Here is a 21,852-nt window from a genome sequence, read left to right as displayed (position 1 = left end):
TTCAAAAATGCTAAGTTTTGTAAACAGCTAATTTATAATTATGACCATATCAATGATAATTCATGTCAACAGAGAAGTTCTGACTTTTGGGCTAGTGATACCTTCGGAGAATAAAAAAAACCCACCAGCAGTGACATCGACCCAGCGGTTGTAAATAAACTCATCATTGATTCCAGGATATAAAAATTATATTTCGCGTTTCGTTTACATAAGACTCACCAGTAACGCTGTGTCTATTACAGTTTTAATGCCAAGTACAGTGGATACATCTAATTTCGTTGGCACAAATACTCGTACAAATGATAACGAATCTACATAAATAACGTTGTGTCACACGCTTAAATTACATATTATGAGAATTATTAAGCGAGGGAATTGACTTCCTTACTGCATAAATGAGTATTTTTGTTAAGGTAATATGCACAAATAGTGTTGTTAACTATATTACATGCAACAGAGATCTGCAAGTAGTCTTTTAAAACTAAGACAACTAAAATCTTTTTTTCTATTAGAACATTTCTGAAGATGTCATTTTCTCTTTAGTCCCGACAATATTCGTTTTGCATTTTTGTACAGTGTTAGGATTTGACCTTATAGATAACAAAATCCCGGATTTTATTGTTTGAATTTGTCTTTGTGAGAATTTTGGAATGCTTGGATAAAGTATTATATTGCAATGTTTTCTTAATTCGACAGAATGGTACTAATAATACTATGTAAAATTGAAATTATACATTGCATTAAAAATTTTAATAAAACCTTATGTAAATCTTCAGTGCCCCCCCCCCCCCCCCCCAAAAAAAAAAAATAATTGGAGAAATGCAGAATGATTTATGAAGGTTACGATGGTTAAATTTATGTCTAAAACATAAACAACATATTATTTTAGCTATGCAGAGCGTTAGAAAATGACCAAGTACCAGATAAGAACTATTGTGTACAGTGTTGTAATAAAAATTACTGCAATCCAAAGCTGTGTGGATTCCTCAGTAAAGGTAAGCTTAATCATTTAACACTTGTAATGTTTAATTTGAAACAAGGTAGATATTGTTAATACAACAAAATCTTCTTTTAATATAAATTTCCTGTTACAAATCATTGAATTTTTTGAAAAACTAAGGATTTTTCTTATCCCAGGAATACATTTCCTTAGCCGTATTTAGCACAACTTTAGGGAATTTTGGGTCATTTATGCTTTTCAACTTTGTACTTTTTTGGCTTTATAACTTTTGTGATCTGAGCGTCACTGATGAGTCTTATGTAGACGAAACGCGCGTCTAGCGTATTAAATTATAATCCTGGTATAATCTTTGATAACTGTTTACTAAAATGCAATGACTTAACATAATGTTGTTCGAGTCATTTATATTTTTATTAATATATCTAATAAAATATAATTTTGTAATTTATAGGAAAGGCAAGTTTCCAATGTCTACTCATTTAGTAGCATACATTTCTTTGGTCAAGTATATCTTTTATATAAATCAATCACAAATACGACACTTTTCTGAGTTAAGGGAGTTCGCTTCTCAGTTTCAAAGTAATTAACTTTTCAAAACACTAGTTTATATTGATAAGGAATTAATAAAGGAATCCAATGAGCAAAAAAAATATATAGGTCACCGTGCTTGTTTTCGATATATGAGCCATTGAAATTTTGGCGGGAAAATATTCTCTCTTGACTTTTCATAGCTTTATCATTGACGAGTTAAAGTTCTCAAAAACTGTTAAAAAGTAATTAAAATTTTATAAGACTTTTACAAATGGCTTATCATTATACATGTTAAAGAATTTCAAAAAGAAAAATGGGGGTCACCGGGCAAATTTTTTCAAGGCATTCAAATGGATAAAACCAGAGGATTCCGAAAATCTGATAAAAAAATCCAAAACATGACAAGCCAGCTCCCTTAAGTCTTTGTAAACTAATTGAAAGCAATTGTCTGAGTTAGGCCTGTTGAATATTATCTATCATCGATAAGACACTTGTATTACTTAAGCCTGTTGTAAACTGTTAATCATCGATAATACACTCGTCTGAGTTATACAGGAGTGGGCTCCTAACATAGAAACTGCCTAAACAAAGTTATGAGGAGGACGGATTAAAAATGACAGTTCGTAAATTTTACGGACACCATCACGAATGGGTTGATCCATACGATGTGTCTTTGTCTAACCTAACTAAAGAAATTTTTACCACGTGTTAGATTGTGGTTTGTCATTACGTCGTCTGATCTTTTAATTACCGAACGTGACTTATTCCCGATTGTGACTGCTTTGCTGAGTGTGAATTCGCATTGCTAAAAGACCTGTCACGGTAATTTTCTATCTCAAATTAATTTTTTTTTTAGTTTTGATGTTATATTTGTTATTCTCATCGGAATTTGTCAAATGCGTTATCATTTGAAGTTGTAAATTTTATTTTTTTCTGTTGTATTCGTGTGATATGGTTAAGATAATTAATCACCAAGTTCATTTATTAGATTTTAGTTTGAGTCAACTAACTGTATACGATATATTTTGTTTACAGTTAAATTCAGAAGAATATTAATTAGTATTGAAATTTTCATTAATAAATTATTATTATTATTAATAAATGTTATATCAGTATTACAAATCTTATCTTGAATTCTATACTAATTCTATCCCATTTTGGGGGTAAATGTTTAGAAATTCCAATGTGACGTCACTTTGTGCGTTGACGGATTTGGCTACCTCGGCTGTGAATTTTTATGTGCTGGTTTAGATTGTTTTAATTTTATAAAAAAATAATGTTTATAAAAGTATGATTTTTTAAATAATAAGAATGTTCTTATACAAGGCAGAAAACCCTGGCCGTATTGGGCAAAACTTTTTGGAAATTTTGGTCCTCAATGCTCTTCAACGTTGTACTTGTTTGGGCTTTCGAACTTTTTTCATCTGAGCGTCACTGGTTAGTCTTGTGTGGAGGAAACGCGCGTCTGGCGTATACAATTTTAAACCTGGTACTTTTTGTTAGCTATTATTCGTGAGTTTCTCTGTCCTTTCTGTTCTCCCATTTATTTGTATTGTACTCGTGTCATGTAATGTTGTTATTTTAATGTTATATTTAACATTGCCATACAAAAGGGGGGTTTGGCATGCCACAAAACCAGGTTCAACCCACCATTGTTTTCTTAAAATGTCCTGTTCTAAGTCAGGAAAATGACCATTGTTATATAATAGTTTGTTTCTGTGTGTGTTACATTTTAATGTTGTGTTTTTTGTTGTATCGTAGTTCTCCTCTTATATTTGATATATTTTCCTCAGTTTTAGTTTGTTACCCGGATTTGTTTTTTTTCTCAATCGATTTAAGAATTTCGAGCAGCGTAATACTACTGCTGCCTTTATTTAAGCCTGTTGTAAATTGTTAATCATCGATAGACATTTGTATGAGTTAAGCTTGTTGTAAATTATCAATTATCGATAAGAAAATGGTATGAGTTAAGCCTCTGTAAAATATCAATCATCGATTAGACAATTGTATGAGTTAAGACTGTTGTAAAATATCAATCATCGATAAGACAATTGTATGAGTTAAGCCTGTTGTAAAAAATCAATCATCGATAAAACAATTGTATGAGTTAAGACTGTTGTAAAAAATCAATCATCGATAAAACAGTTGTATGAGTTAAGACTGTTGTAAAAAATCAATCATCGATAAAACAGTTGTATGAGTTAAAACTGTTGTAAAAAATCAATCATCGATAAAACAGTTGTATGAGTTAAGACTGTTGTAAAAAATCAATCATCGATAAAACACTTGTATGAGTTAAGACTGTTGTAAAATATCAATCATCGATAAGACACTTTTATGAGTTAAGACTGTTGTAAATTATTAATCATCGATAAGACACTTTTCTAAGTAAAGACTGTTGTAAATGGTCAATCATCAAAAGGCACTTTTCTAAGTAAAGACTGTTGTCGATTGTCAATCATCAATACGACACTTGTATGAGCTAAGCCTGTTTTAAATTATCTGTTATCAATAAGACACTTGTATGAGTTAGTACATTTACTGCTGTACAATATCAATCATCAATGAGACATTTGCCTGAGTTAAGCCTATTGTAAATATGTTATCATCAATAAGACTTTTGTTTGAGTTATAGTTATAGTTATTGCTATGGTCTGTTTTGCTTTTATTCATGTATAGTTCATCCAATTCCCTTTTAATATATAATCCAGATGACATTTCACCTTTTTCAGCTAAACCAATGATGACGGTCAAACCACAGGATCGTAATGTGTTGCCGGGAGACAAAATAGAACTTCAGTGTCTTATAGCTCATATAGATGGGTTACCTTTCAATATAACATGGAACCACCAGGATGTAAGTTTACTACTTCATTGTCTTATAACTCATATAGATGGGTTACCTTTCAATATAACATGGACTCACCAGGATGTAAGTTTAGAACTTCAGTGTCTTATAACTCATATAGATGGGCTACCTTTCAATATAACATGGACCCACCAGGATGTAAGTTTACTACTTCAGTGTCTTATAGCTCATATAGATGGGTTACCTTTCAATATAACATGGACCCACCAGGATGTAAGTTTAGAACTTCAGTGTCTTATAGCTCATATAGATGGGTTACCTTTCAATATAACATGGACCCACCAGGATGTAAGTTTACAACTTCAGTGTCTTATAGCTCATATTGATGGCTTACCTTTCAATATAACATGGACCCACCAGGATGTAAGTTTAGAACTTCAGTGTCTTATAGCTCATATTGATGGCTTACCTTTCAATATAACATGGACCCACCAGGATGTAAGTTTAGTACTTCTGTGTCTTATAGCTCATATAGATAGGTTACCTTTCAATATCACATGGACCCACCAGGATGTAAGTTTAGTACTTCAGTGTCTTATAGCTCATATAGATGGGTTACCTTTCAATATAACATGGACCCACCAGGATGTAAGTTTACTACTTCAGTGTCTTATAGCTCATATAGATGGGTTACCTTTCAATATAACATGGACCCACCAGGATGTAAGTTTAGAATTGCAGTGTCTTATACCTCATATAGATGGGTTACCATTCAATATAACATGGACCCACCAGGATGTAAGTTTACTACTTCAGTGTCTTATAGCTCATATAGATGGGTTACCATTCAATATAACATGGACCCACCAGGATGTAAGTTTAGAACTTCAGTGTCTTATAGCTCATATAGATGGGTTACCTTTCAATATAACATGGACCCACCAGGATGTAAGTTTAGTACTTCAGTGTCTTATAGCTGATATAGATGGGTTACCATTCAATATAACATGGACCCACCAGGATGTAAGTTTACTACTTCAGTGTCTTATAGCTCATATAGATGGGTTACCTTTCAATATAACATGGACCCACCAGGATGTAAGTTTACTACTTTAGTGTCTTATAGCTCATATAGATGGGCTACCTTTCAATATAACATGGACCCACCAGGATGTAAGTTTAGTACTTCAGTGTCTTATAGCTGATATAGATGGGTTACCATTCAATATAACATGGACCCACCAGGATGTAAGTTTACTACTTCAGTATCTTATAACTCATATAGATGGGTTACCTTTCAATATAACATGGACCCACCAAGATGTAAGTTTACTACTTCAGTGTCTTATAGCTGATACAGATGGGTTACCTTTCAATATAACATGGACCCACCAGGATGTAAGTTTAGAACTTCAGTGTCTTATAGCTCATATAGATAGGTTACCTTTCAATATAACATGGACCCACCAGGATGTAATTTTACTACTTCAGTGTCTTATAGCTCATATAGATGGGTTACCATTCAATATAACATGGACCCACCAGGATGTAAGTTTACTACTTCAGTGTCTTATAACTCATATAGATGGGTTACCTTTCAATATAACATGGACCCACCAGGATGTAAGTTTACTACTTCAGTGTCTTATAGCTCATACAGATGGGTTACCTTTCAATATAACATGGACCCACCAGGATGTAAGTTTACTACTTCAGTGTCTTATATCTCATATAGATGGGTTACCTTTCAATATAACATGGACCCACCAGGATGTAAGTTTAGAACTTCAATGTCTTATAGTTCATATAGATGGGTAACCTTTCAATATAACATGAACCCACCAGGATGTAAGTTTAGGACTTCAGTGTCTTATAGCTCATATAGATGGGTTACCTTTCAATATAACATGGACCCACCAGGATGTAAGTTTACTACTTCAGTGTCTTATACCTCATATAGATGGGTTACCTTTCAATATAACATGGACCCACCAAGATGTAAGTTTACTACTTCAGTGTCTTATAGCTCATACAGATGGGTTACCTTTCAATATAACATGGACCCACCAGGATGTAAGTTTAGAACTTCAGTGTCTTATAGCTCATATAGATAGGTTACCTTTCAATATAACATGGACCCACCAGGATGTAATTTTACTACTTCAGTGTCTTATAGCTCATATAGATGGGTTACCATTCAATATAACATGGACCCACCAGGATGTAAGTTTACTACTTCAGTGTCTTATAACTCATATAGATGGGTTACCTTTCAATATAACATGGACCCACCAGGATGTAAGTTTACTACTTCAGTGTCTTATAGCTCATATAGATGGGTTACCTTTCAATATAACATGGACCCACCAGGATGTAAGTTTACTACTTCAGTGTCTTATATCTCATATAGATGGGTTACCTTTCAATATAACATGGACCCACCAGGATGTAAGTTTAGAACTTCAATGTCTTATAGTTCATATAGATGGGTTACCTTTCAATATAACATGAACCCACCAGGATGTAAGTTTAGAACTTCAGTGTCTTATAGCTCATATAGATGGGTTACCTTTCAATATAACATGGACCCACCAGGATGTAAGTTTACTACTTCAGTGTCTTATACCTCATATAGATGGGTTACCGTTCAATATAACATGGACCCACTAGGATGTAAGTTTACTACTTCAGTGTTTTATACCTCATATAGATGGGTTACCTTTCAATATAACATGGACCCACCAGGATGTAAGTTTAGAACTTCAGTGTCTTATACCTCATATAGATTGGTTACCTTTCAATATAACATGGACCCACCAGGATGTAAGTTTACTACTTCAGTGTCTTATAGTTCATATAGATGGGTTACCATTCAATATAACATGGACCCACCAGGATGTAAGTTTAGTACTTCTGTGTCTCATAACTCATATTGATGGCTTACCTTTCAATATAACATGGACCCACCAGGATGTAAGTTTAGTACTTCAGTGTCTTATAGCTCATATAGATGGGTTACCATTCAATATAACATGGACCCACCAGGATGTAAGTTTATAACTTCAATGTCTTATAGCTCATATTGATGGGTTACCGTTCAATATAACATGGACCCACCAGGATGTAAGTTTAGAACTTCAATGTCTTATAGCTCATATAGATGGGTTACCTTCCAATATAAGGGTGCTAGAGTTTCGTATAAAAAACTAGGGGTTATTCCCCGACTAAAAATAGACATGGAGAGGAGTCCCTTTTTATCAACATAATTGGTGAAAAATGATCATGTTTTTTTGTATTTGGTTGTAAAAATATGTTAATTAACTTCAATTAAAACAGGTTGAATGAGTAAAATAATTTAAAAAAATAGATTTAATATACATGTTTTGAGGGGAGACAACACTGTAAACAGTCTGTTTTTTTGGCAGTGAACAGTGAAAACTTATTTGCAGCCACTGTAGCTCTTTTCGGAGCAGGCGAACGTACCCTGAAGCATGAATTTTTTGAAAGACCAGGTAAAAATCTATGAAATTCATAAAATTTTGATTATGAAAAATGTGCAGGTATCATGTCTTCAGGGATGTGCACATGACCTGAAAATTAAGCTTAAATTAGATTTTTCCCAGTTTCTCTGTATAATTTTTTTTAATACTATTTAAAGTACACTTTATTTTAATTTCATTATAAACTAGAGAACATTCTGATTCCAGTGATATCTAGTGTTATACAAGTATCTTTATTAATCACAAACTAATTAATTAGAATCTGCCTACCCTTCAGGATCACATGAGATCACCCCGAGTCTTTCTCTATTAAATATTTTCCTTTGCCTTAAATTTCTCTTTTCTTTTTATTATTTGGTCTTTATTTTTTACGTGATTTCAAGTCCAAAAAGACCCATCCAGACTTAAATATAGATGCATGTTGTCTTCAGGCCATTGTTTTACTACTAAATTGTCTATTTTCTTACCAGTACACTTGGTACAATAAATAACCTGATAGTAGCAATAAACATAAGAACTATGTTAATTGGATATGCTTTGATACCATCTTGAATTTTTACTAGATAACATTTTTGTTCGCTTCAGAGATTCCATATATCGTCAGGTTATCGGAATTTCAATGGGGACTAGCTGGGCACCACTTATTGCGGACCTGTTGTTGTATTGCTATGAATTACAATTTATGATAAAAAATCAGCAAAGACACATCTGATACAAAAAATTAACAATACTTTTAGATATTTGGATGATATATTTGTTATCAATAATGACGACTTCAGTATGTATACTTAAGAAATTTATCCCGTTGAACTTACTTTAAATAAAGCTAATACTAACAACGATCATTGCCCTTTCCTTGATCTTGGTATCTATATCCTTAACGAAAAGCTTCATACTAAAATTATTGATTAAAGAGATGATTTTTCATTTCCTATCGTTTATTATCCACTTTTAAATGGTGGCGTTCCCTTGTCACCATCTTACGGTGTACATATATCTCACCTGGGAAGATTCACTCGTGTATATAAAAACGTTTTAGATATTAACGAGAGAAATTTATGTATTTCTAAAAAATATTACACCAGGGTTTTCAATATCACAAACTAGTCAAAGCATTTACTAAATTTTATCATCGCTACAAGGACATCATTCGTAAAGATGCAGACTTTTTATATGTTCAGGTATTTCACATCCACATTTTTATGGTAATATTCCTTATAAAGCATAGTCGGTATTCACCTCAGAATCTAACAAAATCTTTAAATAGGCTTATTAAGAAGGGATATAGTTACGATACTGTTGTAAGGTCATTAAATATTGGATGTTTTGGCTTAATATTGATTCACTTATAGGGTCCTTGCATCGGAAGTAAACACATGTTTTTAATAAACCAGTTGTTGGCATGACACGGGTTTTGTTCTTTTCATATATGTTATGATGGTATGATACTAAACCCCTAACGGGAGGTATTGTGTCTGATATTCATATGATGTAGACATAATCTTTCAATCAGTTTAATTGAAGTCTGGAGCTGGCATGTCAGTTAACTGCTAGGGTTAGGGTTAGGTTAGGGTTATTTATGTATTATTGTAATTTTGTTTATTTTCTTTGGTTACATCTTCTGACATCAGACTCGGACTTCTCTTTAACTTAATGTCAATGTGTGTATTGTTATGCGTTTACGTTTCTACATTCGAAGTATAGGGGAAGGGTTGAGTTCTGATAAACATGTTTAACCTCGCCGCATTTTCGCGCCTGTCCCAAGTCAGGAGTCTCTATCCTATGTTAGTCTTGTATCATTTTTAACTTTAATTTCTTGAGTATACTTTGGAGTGTAGTATGGCGTTCATTACTGAACTAGTGTATGTGTTTGTTTGGGGGCAAGCTAAAGACATCACTAGGTGCAGGAATTCCCCGCAGCATTGAAGACCTATTGGTGACCTTCTGCTGTTGTCTCTTCTATGGTCGGGTTGTTGTTTCTTTGACACATTCCCCATTTCCATTCTCAATTTTATCCCATATATTCTCCAATAATTTGGATGATTTACTTAGCAATATGTCTTACTCATTCATTCTTAATTATAACAGATGAATCCAGATTAAAATGCAGACGTCAGCTCACATTTGTTAACATTAATAAGCTTATCTAAAAATTGTACGAGACGAAAAGTACATTCTTTTTGGTAAACGGAACCGTCAAAAAAACTATTTGCTAAACACAGCTATGTATATATTTGTATATAATACCATTTACAGCTATATACATATTTGTGTAGGGATACCATTCATTCTATTTTTAGTCAAATAAAGTTGTGACAACACCACCCGTTCAGCTGATGAGTGAAAGCCAAGTTCTTGATATGACTATAACACCTCAACACTATGGCTACTGGACATGTTCTGCTAGAAATCAAAATGGTGAAGTTAACGCAACTGCTGTAATAAAACCGCCTGTACCAAGTGGATAAGGCAACAATCTTACATCGTAAGTTTAACCATATTTTGACAAAACCTCCGCCTCTACTGGAGGTTTATATAGATCTCTTACATCGGAAATATTTTTGATTTGATTTGTAAATGTAGTGTTTTGTCTTTCCATTCCATTTTCAATTTTATTTTGTACCTCATAAATTTGTATTTGAAACCATCTTTTTCCACAGAAAACGCCACTGTTTGAAAAAAATAACCTGAAACCTTTATCGATCCGTGTATTATACTCTTTCGCTCCTACTAAGTCGACATATTGCCCGCAAAAATACGAACAAACCAGACAGGTTTTCCAGGTTATAAATGTCAAAATTAGGGACACAGCAGTCAACATAATGCTATATTTTTAAGCACTATTAACACATATGTCAACAAAAAACCTCCAAAAAAGACACATAGATATAGCGTATAAAAAACCATCAGTATCAATTATTAGACTAGAATCGTAAGTATACAAAGTATTTTTTACATGATGTAAGAACTTAATTATATAATTGCACCTAATGTTGAAATCGGCTCTTCTTTCCGCATGACTTTGGTTGATCTTCAGTTCAACATCAGAATGATTTAATATACATACCATATCATACTGCTTCTTTTCTTTTTCAGAGGGAATAAAACCAAATATCAGGTGTTAATATGTATTCAAATTAAAGTTATAAAGTCAACAACAAATATGAAACGTGTTTGTTCTCGTCAGGATACCTCACGCCACGCAAAACGTACGTCATAAAGGTTATCATGACTAACTCAAGTATTTGTTAAACGAACTAATTCATAAAAAATGAAACGGACGTTATCTAAATGTTCTTTCCAGAACAGTAGCATTAAAAAAGTTACTAGCATGTTACAATGTAATACCTTCTAATGTAATCAGTCTACAAACAGAGTATACAATGTCGGTTATGCATACAAAACACATAGCACGTGTTCATGTCGACCATCAAGTATCTTCAGTAATGCTCGAGGGAAATGTATATTCACATAATTAAGAAGCTGATATCAACATGATAAACATCACTATCTGTACCTTGACGAATATTATACAATTGAGAATGGACATAGGGAAGTGTGTCAAAGAAACTACAACCCGACAAACAAGAAAAAGAAATCACGATCTGGCAACGACAAAGTTATAACATTACTTACTTCTAATCGTGTGATACCTTTGAATAATATCAGCTTGCAAACGGAATGTAAAGCGTAAGTTATACAATAAGGCAAAAGTTGCTATTAAAAGAATCGTTTTTTCAACTTAGCTGTATTTGGCAAAACTTTTAGGCATTTGGTTCTCAATGCTCTTCAACTTCGTACTTTTTTGGCCTTTTTAACTTTTTGGATTCGAGCGTCACAGATGAGTCTTTTGTAGACGAAACGCGCGTCTGGCGTATATACTAAATTTGGTTCTGGTATCTATGATGAGTTTATTCTATGTATGTTGGCGTTTCTTTTTTGTTACACATCAGTGGTGCTGCTGTTCTGTTGTTTTCTTTTAAAATTGTTGTGTTTCCTTCAGTTCTAGTTTGTAACCCGTATTTAATTTTTAGATCGATTTAAGACTTTTGAACAGCGGTATGATACTGTTGCATTTATTTACATCAACTTGTGAACAGTTTAGAGAAACATGTCCTACCTCCATTACAAGTTTATAGTTGTCCTCACTTGCAAAAAAACCAAATACATAAGGTAGAAGCAGTTGAACTCACGCGCTGAGAAAAGTTTGTCCATTGCCATCTTGAGATATTTGGTCCGTGGATTAAACAATTCATTTATCTATGGTATGACACCTTTAATTGATAACATAAGCACACATAACAGTTTCAGTCTCGCTATATATGGAATAACATTTTAGGAATTTTTGTTTTTGATCCTTTTTTAACTGCGTACTTTATTTATTCTGTAACTGATTTTATTCATGTTGTCTTACGTCAATGAAAGTGTATTTATTTACATATGATTAAAGAGGGACGAAAGATACCAAAGGGACAGTCAAACGCATGAATCTAAAACAAACTGACAACGCCATGGCTTAAAATCAAAACGACAAACAGACAAACAATAGTACACATGACACAACATAGAAAACTAAAGAATAAACAACACGAACCCCACCAAAAACTAGAACTGATCCCAGGTGCTCCGGAAGGGTAAGCAGATCCTGCTCCACATGTGGCAACCGTCGTGTTGCTTATTTGATAACAAATCCGGTTAATAGTCTGATTCGGTAAGTCACATTCATGAAAGGGAAGGGGATTTTAATTACGACGTAAGGAACATATCCTATATCATTGGTGAAACGGTTATTCCATAACGGTCAATTAACTCGTGATGGCGTCCGTAAAATTTACTAAGGAAGATTTCAACTTCACCATTTGGAACTCTTGGTTTAATAGCTTCCTTGTGAACAGCAACCCTCTATCAAGAAAATCATGATAGGAAATGCAAGCACGGGAATATCGTATCAATTGGGAGATATATACCCCGTATGCAGGTGCTGCTGGAATGTTGCTACTTAGAAAACTAATGGAAAATTCACAATTGCAAAGCTGAAATAATCTCTTTTGTCGTAAAGTTCTGTTTTCAACCGACCCTCATAGTCAAGATATGAAGCCGACTTAACTGTATCTGTAGTATCCTTTATCGTTGTTTATCTCTAGTTTGATTGGATAGATGCATTCAACATAGTCACCAAATTTTAAATTATTAAGTGAAAGAACATCATTTCTATATATCTATTATATGTGAATTGGGATCTAGCACAAGTGCAATCAGACTTTTTTAGACTTGAGTGTTGCTTATTCTTTAGTTTGCTATGTCCCTAGTACACAACAAAACGAAAACACTTATTTACAATTAAAAACAATATATACAGTGATATATGCGTAAAACAAATTATAAGCTAGAGTCTCTTATACAAATTAGAATAAATGTACAAAATTTCATCGTGTTATACAACAAAACTAAAGCACTTATATATAATTGATAAGATATTAAATGACAGAAGTTTTAACGATACTGCTTCATTTTTTGCACCTGTTGTGTAAATCATGTAGGTACAATCCCGGTCATGAGTCTAGTTCGGTATTCCAAAAACTGGAAAATGAATCAACGGGATTTGATTTACGATATTAGGAACATTTATGCCTTTATAAGCGGAACAGAAAACCATAACGGTCAACCAACTCATGGGTGTGTCCGTTAAGATTGCGAATCACTGATTTGAACTTCACTACTTAATTAGATAGCTTCTTTGTTAATAGCAACCCTCTTTCAAGAGAATTATGATAGGAAATACAAAAACTGGAATATTGCATTAAATCAGAGAGATATACTATGTATGCAGACACCCTTGACATGTTTCTACAAAGAAAGTTAGAAGACGAAAGCATATCTTTTTCTTAATGTTACTACTACTCGCATTGTCAATTAAGATATAAGTAAACATAAGAGACAAACTTAACTGTATGTATTGTTCAGAATTATTTTGTGAGAAAACATCATCTATATAGTCAAAGTGAAGTCAAAGGATACTGCTATTTTTTTTATTCTTTAAAATTTCCTACAAGAGCTAGATAAGATTCATAAGAACAAATGAACACATCGACAAGAATAAGAGCCTTTTTTTCCAATTGAAAGGCCAATTGGTTATGGTAAATAAGTTCGACAAATGTGACAAAAGTTGTCAATCAGAAAATGAAGCTACTTGATAATATCAATTAAAAAAACGTAATTGAAACATACTGATGTTTTAAAAAAATATGTTGTATACCTCAATAAATCAAGGTACTTGTATCTACGTTGGTCACTATAAATTATGCAACAGAACAGAACTCTCTCAATTTATATTTACATTACAATTCGGATTAGTGGTGTTAAATGTAGAAAAGTAAAATGTTTTAGACTAATGCAAGATAAAAGGCTTGTAAATAAAGTTTTTCCAACGTATGATATCACTCTAAAATAATCAATAATTATTGCAAATGAAGTCAAGGTCAGATGAATCCTTCCAGAAAAACACGTATCTTTCCATCTTATTAGATATGGACTTAACCCTTGTTCGGAGTGAGATTAACAATATCTGATAGACTTATTGACCTTGCCAGAATTCATATAACAAAAAGTAGCTATCCTATTACACAGAACAAGGGGGAAATTCATAGGACAAAAACCTCTATAGTCGCTGAACCATGAAAATGTTGCCAAGGTCAATTTACAAATGACTAAAGGAAACTTCATTACATAAGGTTTCTGTTCTGTTTGTTGTTATATTAGTCTGAAACACATGTAGGTTTGAATGATATGACAATTATGTTAGTTTAAACATATTTATTTATGTTTAAACGAATTATGTAAATAATTAAAGATATATATAGTAAACAGATGATATATGTAGCGGATTTCCAATTTGTTTTATAATAACATTAGTCAAATAGATAAGCCAGCATATATTAATCATGAAAATATATAAATTTAACCTTGTAGTTCATTTGAAACAACTCCGATAGGTTGATATATCTCTGCTTGAAACAGTTGTGTTTTCTATTTCATCTGCCAGTTCTGCATATACAGAGTCTTCTCTTAGTGCATTAAGGAATTCAAAAAATCCATTTTCACTACTGTGCAAAAGTATGTCGATTAATTTCCTGTTCTGTTGTATCTGTGCTGGGCAGGCATATATCATTTGACTATCAGCTATAGTCAGCACACCACGAGATATCAGATGATCGACTATTTTCTCATGCTGTATGTTGTCAACTATATTCGAATAATTCTTCTGTAGACGAACTTTATAAACTGGGATATTCCAATCTGACAATCCTACAATTTTAATTAAATTTTAAATAAATTTTATCATATAATTGTCTGATAGAAATTGACAATATGTTTTGCATGCCTGTTCACGAAAAAAAAAAACATGATGCGAAAAGTATAAGGAAACTGAGTTTGTTGATTATGGCGATATTCTTACAAAATAAAAAGTAAGTGTTTATGAAAAGTCGATTAAAGCAAAAATATAAGCATTCTTGTCATTTAATAAACATGTAAATGAACTCATCATAGATACCAGGAAATGTTGCATTCTGGGCTTGTGATCAATGGTAAATGAATTAACAAGATACCATACACTAGGAAATATTTTGGAGACTTGACTTGATTTGAAAGATAACAAAGATAACCACTCTCTTTGTTTTGGTACCGTTTAAGAAGTGAGGATAACAATACATATCTTTAATATCAGTATCAAAGTGTTGTGTTATCTACTAGACAATCATCCGTGTTTTTTGTCTGATACAAATCGTTAATACTCGACAGTTATTGAGTTTATGTAGACCATGTTATCGAAATAGTGCAAATAAGCAATATTTATCCTAAAGTTTATGAAAAACATATCCGAAGCCTCTCATGGGTAAAATGAAGGTCACCATTAAGGAATAGTCTTTGCTAAGCAAGAAGCATTGATCGACAAAGGATCAACTAAATGTTTGAGTAATATATCTAAGTTAGAACGCAGAATTACTTGATATTCTAATATCATAATGTTAAACTAATGCAACACCGTTTGTAACGTCCATCATATTGGTAAACGTCACCAATTTTCATGGCATTAGTATGAAAACGTACGTGCAAGCAAAGACAAAGTATGACAGACTTGACGTTGTTTTCGTCAGTTAAATTAGAATGGAGATAACAATATAGTATATTTAGCGCCGACGTCGTCAACAAAGATTTGAAAGTCGCAAATGCTCGTTTCCTAGCTCCGCTAATGCATCTCCAGTAATTAAATTATTTGCGACCATAAAATCAACTATTGATGACGTCAGAGCTTGAAATACAATACAATTATCTACTAAATGGTCAGTCACATTATACCATTAATTGATTAGAGTGTTGTTTGTCAAGTAGCTTCACTGTTAACATGTGTGTAGATTAGAATTAAAGATGGAGGAAACACGTTGAACTGTTGTAAGTTTACAACATTTTATGGCTGTACCAAGAAAAGTCATTTTTATCTTGACCTATTAGTCTTTGTTTGTGAAAGTATTTTATTTGCTTTTTTATACTTTTCAGTATGCTTTGTGGGTCCTTTTATCCGTTTGAGGTATTTTAAACTAACTTGTATACCATATAAACTTTTGAATTCAATGTTTTAGCAAGATGATACCTTTATTTTCAACATTTCCTAATGCTGAATCGGAGCCCTCTTCTTGATCATATTTCAATTTGATCACTAGATCTGTGTTTCCATATGTTCGTAGTGCATCTGCAAACACCGTATACGTAAACGCTCCTCTCTTCTGTACCAAAATAAGCAAGGCTTTATTTTGATCATCTTGCCCAGCATGCTGCTCAATGCGACGTCTATCGTCTGATGACATCACTAAATGTGACATCATATAATCTAAAATCTGGCTGATTTGAATGTCCTCAATGATTCTTTCTAAAACGGGAAACACAAACAGGCTAACTAGACTTTTCTTACTATGTTCATTAAGAAATTCCTGTATTTTATTTATATATGTTTTACAGTTTTGTTTGATTTCATTTTTCAAACACCATTTAAAAAATAATTACAAAATAATTTCAGGTTTATTTTGATATTTTCTCATGTATGTCTTAAAACATTAATATGACTACACAAATTGCCATCCGCTAAATATGCGTGCTGTTATCCTAGCATTATGAGAAGCAGAAGTCATAATGAATAAATGATGATGACTATGAATTCTACTGACCATTAACAAATGCACATGCATACATTTAATTTTTTTTATAATCTTTTAGCAGATGCTAAATGTTGAGCAGCGCTGCTTATCTTTCTTTCAAAAATTTTAGTTAGCCTTTTTACCTGTTTATTGATGTTCATTATCGATTTCATGTATTTTGAACCGGTTTTTGTCATTTTATTTTTGATTATGCACTTTTTAATCGACTTGTGTTTTGAATTTGCAATGTATCATTTTTTAATGTATAATTTATAAGACAACAATTCGGCAGCAGTAAATCATCAATTTCTAAATAAAGTTGACATATTTTCTAAATGAAGACAATTACTTTAGAACACAAACGTAAGGTTGACCAAAGAACAGTTGAAACTTGACCTTTGCAATGATTTGTGATAAATGATTTTGTCTTATAACATATAATAAAAAAAAAATCGAATAGCCTTGGGTTAAAGGAACAAAATGTTTATCTACGAATTTTAGCAATGAACATGCTATAAAAAGTTTCCCTCAGTTTTAGTAAGTTACCAGTTTTTTCTATCGATTTATGAATTTCGAACGGCGGATAACGACTGTTGTCTTTTTTTACATGACAACAAACGTGAAAATGGTAAAATTCTTTTGAAATTCGAATTTGGTGATGTTGTAATTAAGAAACAGGATATAACAAGTCACGACTTCTTCCTAAATGAAGACAACAGTAGTATACCGCTGTTGAAAAGTCATAAATCGTTAAAGAGAACATGCAATACTGTATGTCAGGAATATTGTCTAAACAAACATTCAGCACAGAAAACCGCTTAAATAAATAGTATAATTGCACATTTCAACATGTATACCCCAGAATAATAACAAACAAAAAAAATAGATATAGGAAGATGTGGTGTGAGTGCCAATGAGACAACTCTCCATCCAAGTAACAATTTAAAAAGTAAACCATTATATGTTAAAGTACGGCCTTTAACACGGAGCCTTGGCTCACACCGAACAACAAGCTATAAAGGGCCCTAAAATTACTAGTGTAAAAACATTCAAACGGGAAAACCAACGGTCTAATCTATTTAAACAAAACGAGAAAACACGTATATATTACACAAACAAACGACAACTACTGTACATCACATTCCTGACTTAGGACAGGTGCAAACATTTGCAGCGGGATTAAACGTTTTAATGGATCCAAACCTTCTCCCTTTAAAAGCACACTACAACACAAACACTGACGTATTCTTGTGACGTATATATACTCTGGAATTTCATACAGTAATCAAAGATCCTAAAATTTACAATATTTTCACAATACTAGTCCAAATATTCAACATGATAACGACTTCCTGGAAAACATAAAACATTCGAAAAGATCACGTACACTTTTAATACCACTGGAGGTTTTCTTTAAAAATAGAAGACATTAATATATCTTATCGAACATACCAATAACTTGTTCATCTATTCCCAACAACACTGGTTCCTCAGATCTTACATCAACTGGTTCCTCTAATCCTATGTCACATGCTAAGTATGATAAAACACCTGACAATTCAAGGCGATCAAAAGCTTTGACTAAAACATCATATGTAGCTTTTTCACGTGACCTCCATATGCGAAGGACTTCCTCTGTTTGACGATGAAGATTTGTCACATGGTTTCTTTCAATCTTTTGCATCTCAACAACAGAAAGTCCAAGTTCTATTCCTAGCTGGAATGTTTGATTACCAATATGATCAGGTAGTAGGTTAAGAAAGGAACTTGATGGTTTACTAATCAAAGTTTCTCTTGGTTGATCTAATTAAAAAAAAAGTACTTCAATAACAAAAAAAGCATTATTGCTCTAAAATAGGAAAAAAATTCAATTCCAAACTTTGATTAAAGAGCATTGTTAAAAACCACTTGCACACGTTATCTGTCCTTTACTACTTTTGTGATGACATAACTACGGGTGCCACATTTGGAGCAGGATCTGCTTACACCTCCGGAGCACCTGAGATCACCCCTAGTTTTTGGTGGGGTTCGTGTTGTTTATTCTTTAGTTTTATATGTTGTGTCATGTGTACTATTGTTTTTCTGTTTGTCTTTTTCATTTTTAGCCATGGCGTTGTCAGTTTGTTTAAGATGTATGAGTTTGACTGTCCCTTTGGTATCTTTCGTCCCTCTTTTAGGTATTAATTTGTCTACAAATATCAAATGGTAGCAGTTGTAGGGTGCTCTACACTAACATATCTTAAGTGCAAAATAGATACAAACGCATTTCTTATATACATATTTTCTTACTTTAATATATTCTTATTTAAAAAGATTTAGGTCTTGACGAATACTGTAAAGAAAATGAATTATTCAACAAAGAGTTGTCTAAAAGAAAGCATCGCATCGCTCATTTTTCTGGTAAATGGCCGCTGTATAAGTCAGAAATATAACAGTTGTAATCCATTCGTTTGTATTTCATTTTTTATTACCCTTATATTTAGAGTGATTTGTAATCACAGGATTTATGAAGTTATATTTACATTTCTTTCAATTTCGTTTTAATTCTTTTTCAATGTATTGAAATTTGGTAAAAAAAAGTAAATCAGTTGCTTAAATAAAGACAAAAGTATATACCGCTGTTCGAAATTCAGGAATCGATTGAGGAATAAACAAATCTTGGTTAAAAACTAAAACTAAGGGAAGAGCAATTAATATAAAAGGAGAACTACGACACCTCATTAAAATGTAGCACACACATACGCAAGCTATAGTATAACAATGGCCATTCTCCTGATCGGTACAGGAGATTTCAAGAAGAAAATATCGTGGTTGAACCTGGTTGTGTGGCATGCACTTAAAAGAAGAACTAATTTTGGACTTATTCATTACTTTCCTTATCCTTTCACGCTTTATGCAAAGAATCAAGATTGCACAATGTCTCTACACTTTTTATAAAAATCAAACTCAACATATTTTTATACTGTAAAGATACCAATATATCGTTTTTGATCTGAGCGTCACTGATGAGTCTTATGTAGACGAAACGCACGTCTGGAGTATAAAATTATAATCCTGGTACTTTTGATAACTATTATTTAGAAGATAACAATAACAAAATTAACTTTACAATATGAATAAATAAATGAATAAAAACAGTGTTATATTGATCTATTATGGCATAAAATAAATATACCAGACACAGTATTCTATGCCTTTATTGGGACACAAACTGGCACTTACGTAGTGTAAGGCCAGCTATGAAACAGTATTGTATTATTAACGAAGAACTCGAAACCGCAATGGTACACGCTTAAGTGCGTTTGTTAACAGGCTTTTTGTTGAACTATTTAACATTAATCAAGTTCTATGATGCATAAAAAATTAAGCTGCACACTTCCTAATAGTTGTTTTAACCATATTTCTCCCAATGATTTGTTCTTAATCGTCTTGCATATAAACATTACTTCATCCTAAACTAGCAACTCAGTTCTGGACTTACATTATTCGTAGCTTTGTTTTTCATTCTTTTGTTTTCATAAAGCCTAATCAACACAAACTGCATTTTCTTCCTGCAATTCCATTATGTTTAAGGCTTTGCGTTCAAAATGTCACAATATAAAAACAGCACGGATACTTGTTATAATGTGCGACAATGTGAGTAACGTTAACCCAAATGATAGTAGTTTTAGGTAAAAATAATATTGTAGCATTTATAATTATTAATCAAAAACTAAATTACAGGTTTGAATTACAGTATTATTGGTTTATTTTTTCATAAATCTTATTCAACCAGCAATTCATGACGCACTTTAGCAGAAATACCATCGCACTTCATCGGCGTCCATTATCGACATTCCAATTTGTCCATTGCAAGTCATTGTGAATATCGCATTCTCGCCCAAATTTAAACTATATATATATATATATTGAATTGTTAAAAGTCTTGAGTATAGATAAATATATCTAAATAAAAAAGTCCAACATTTCCGGATAGTGCATATATTATTTAATATTCACAAGTACTTTCATGTTTTACAACAATCTTCAGGTGAAAGGCGAATAATTGTAACTATGAGACGGTAGTTAAGTACGTAACGTCATAAAACAATTACAAAAGGTCGATAAACGTTCTAAAGTAAAATATGGAAAGCCAAATGTAACGCTATTGAAAGCCTAATGCGCATTTAGTTTTGGCTTGAATTTGGATATGACATATTGTTCCTTTATGGAATTTCTATTGTCACATTCTACATTAATTTTATAGAACGGGAAACTTTTAAAAAGCCCTCTACCACAACGATCTAAATGTTCACTAAGAGGGATTTTCCTATATTGCGGCTGTCGGATGTGTTGTCGATGAATGCGTGTTCTTTCCACTAAACTATTACCGGTTTGTCCGATGTAAATTTCTTTACAGCCGCAGCATTACTTTAGCCGCAGCAAAATACTTTAGAACGTTTATCTCCCTTTTGTTATTGTTTTATGACGTTACGTACTTAACTACCGTCTCATAGTTACAATTATTCGCCTTTCACCTGCAGATTGTTGTAAAACATGAAAGTACTTGTGAATATTAAATAATATATGCACTATCCGGAAATGTTGGACTTTTTTATTTAGATATATATCGTCGAATCCCGGATTTATCGTCGAATTTACAGATCTAACATTGTTGGGTTGATGTTTAGACGAGTTGTATATACATTATGTACACAGCCATGTATCACCATCATTGATGGCGATCCGATTGATACATCTGTTGTAGGGTTGTCACTGACTCAGACGTACTTATGAAAATAATTATTTTCTGTGACTGTATCTTACATTAATTTGTAGGATCCTTTACTATAGATAATTTAGCTGATCTGTAACAATAAC

The 21,852-nt window shown here is 32.6% G+C and overlaps 1 protein-coding gene across 1 annotated transcript in view; it reads left to right on the top strand.

Moving 5' to 3' along the window:
• Positions 1 to 10,970, top strand: part of LOC143052964 (peroxidasin homolog) — a 38,732-nt gene extending 27,762 nt beyond the window's left edge. Inside the window, exons 8-11 of the mRNA XM_076226139.1 lie at positions 890 to 995; positions 4,225 to 4,349; positions 10,102 to 10,286; positions 10,898 to 10,970. Coding sequence (XP_076082254.1) covers positions 890 to 995; positions 4,225 to 4,349; positions 10,102 to 10,269 — 399 coding nt within the window. The 3' untranslated portion in view covers positions 10,270 to 10,286; positions 10,898 to 10,970. The remainder of the gene's footprint in view (positions 1 to 889; positions 996 to 4,224; positions 4,350 to 10,101; positions 10,287 to 10,897) is intronic.
• The last annotated feature ends 10,882 nt before the right edge of the window (positions 10,971 to 21,852 follow it).

Source organism: Mytilus galloprovincialis, chromosome 11 (genome assembly GCF_965363235.1).
Source record: "Mytilus galloprovincialis chromosome 11, xbMytGall1.hap1.1, whole genome shotgun sequence".
Taxonomy (NCBI): Eukaryota; Metazoa; Mollusca; class Bivalvia; order Mytilida; family Mytilidae; genus Mytilus; species Mytilus galloprovincialis.
Note: the sequence above shows the minus strand (reverse complement) of the source record. Positions and strands in the feature narration are given on the sequence as shown.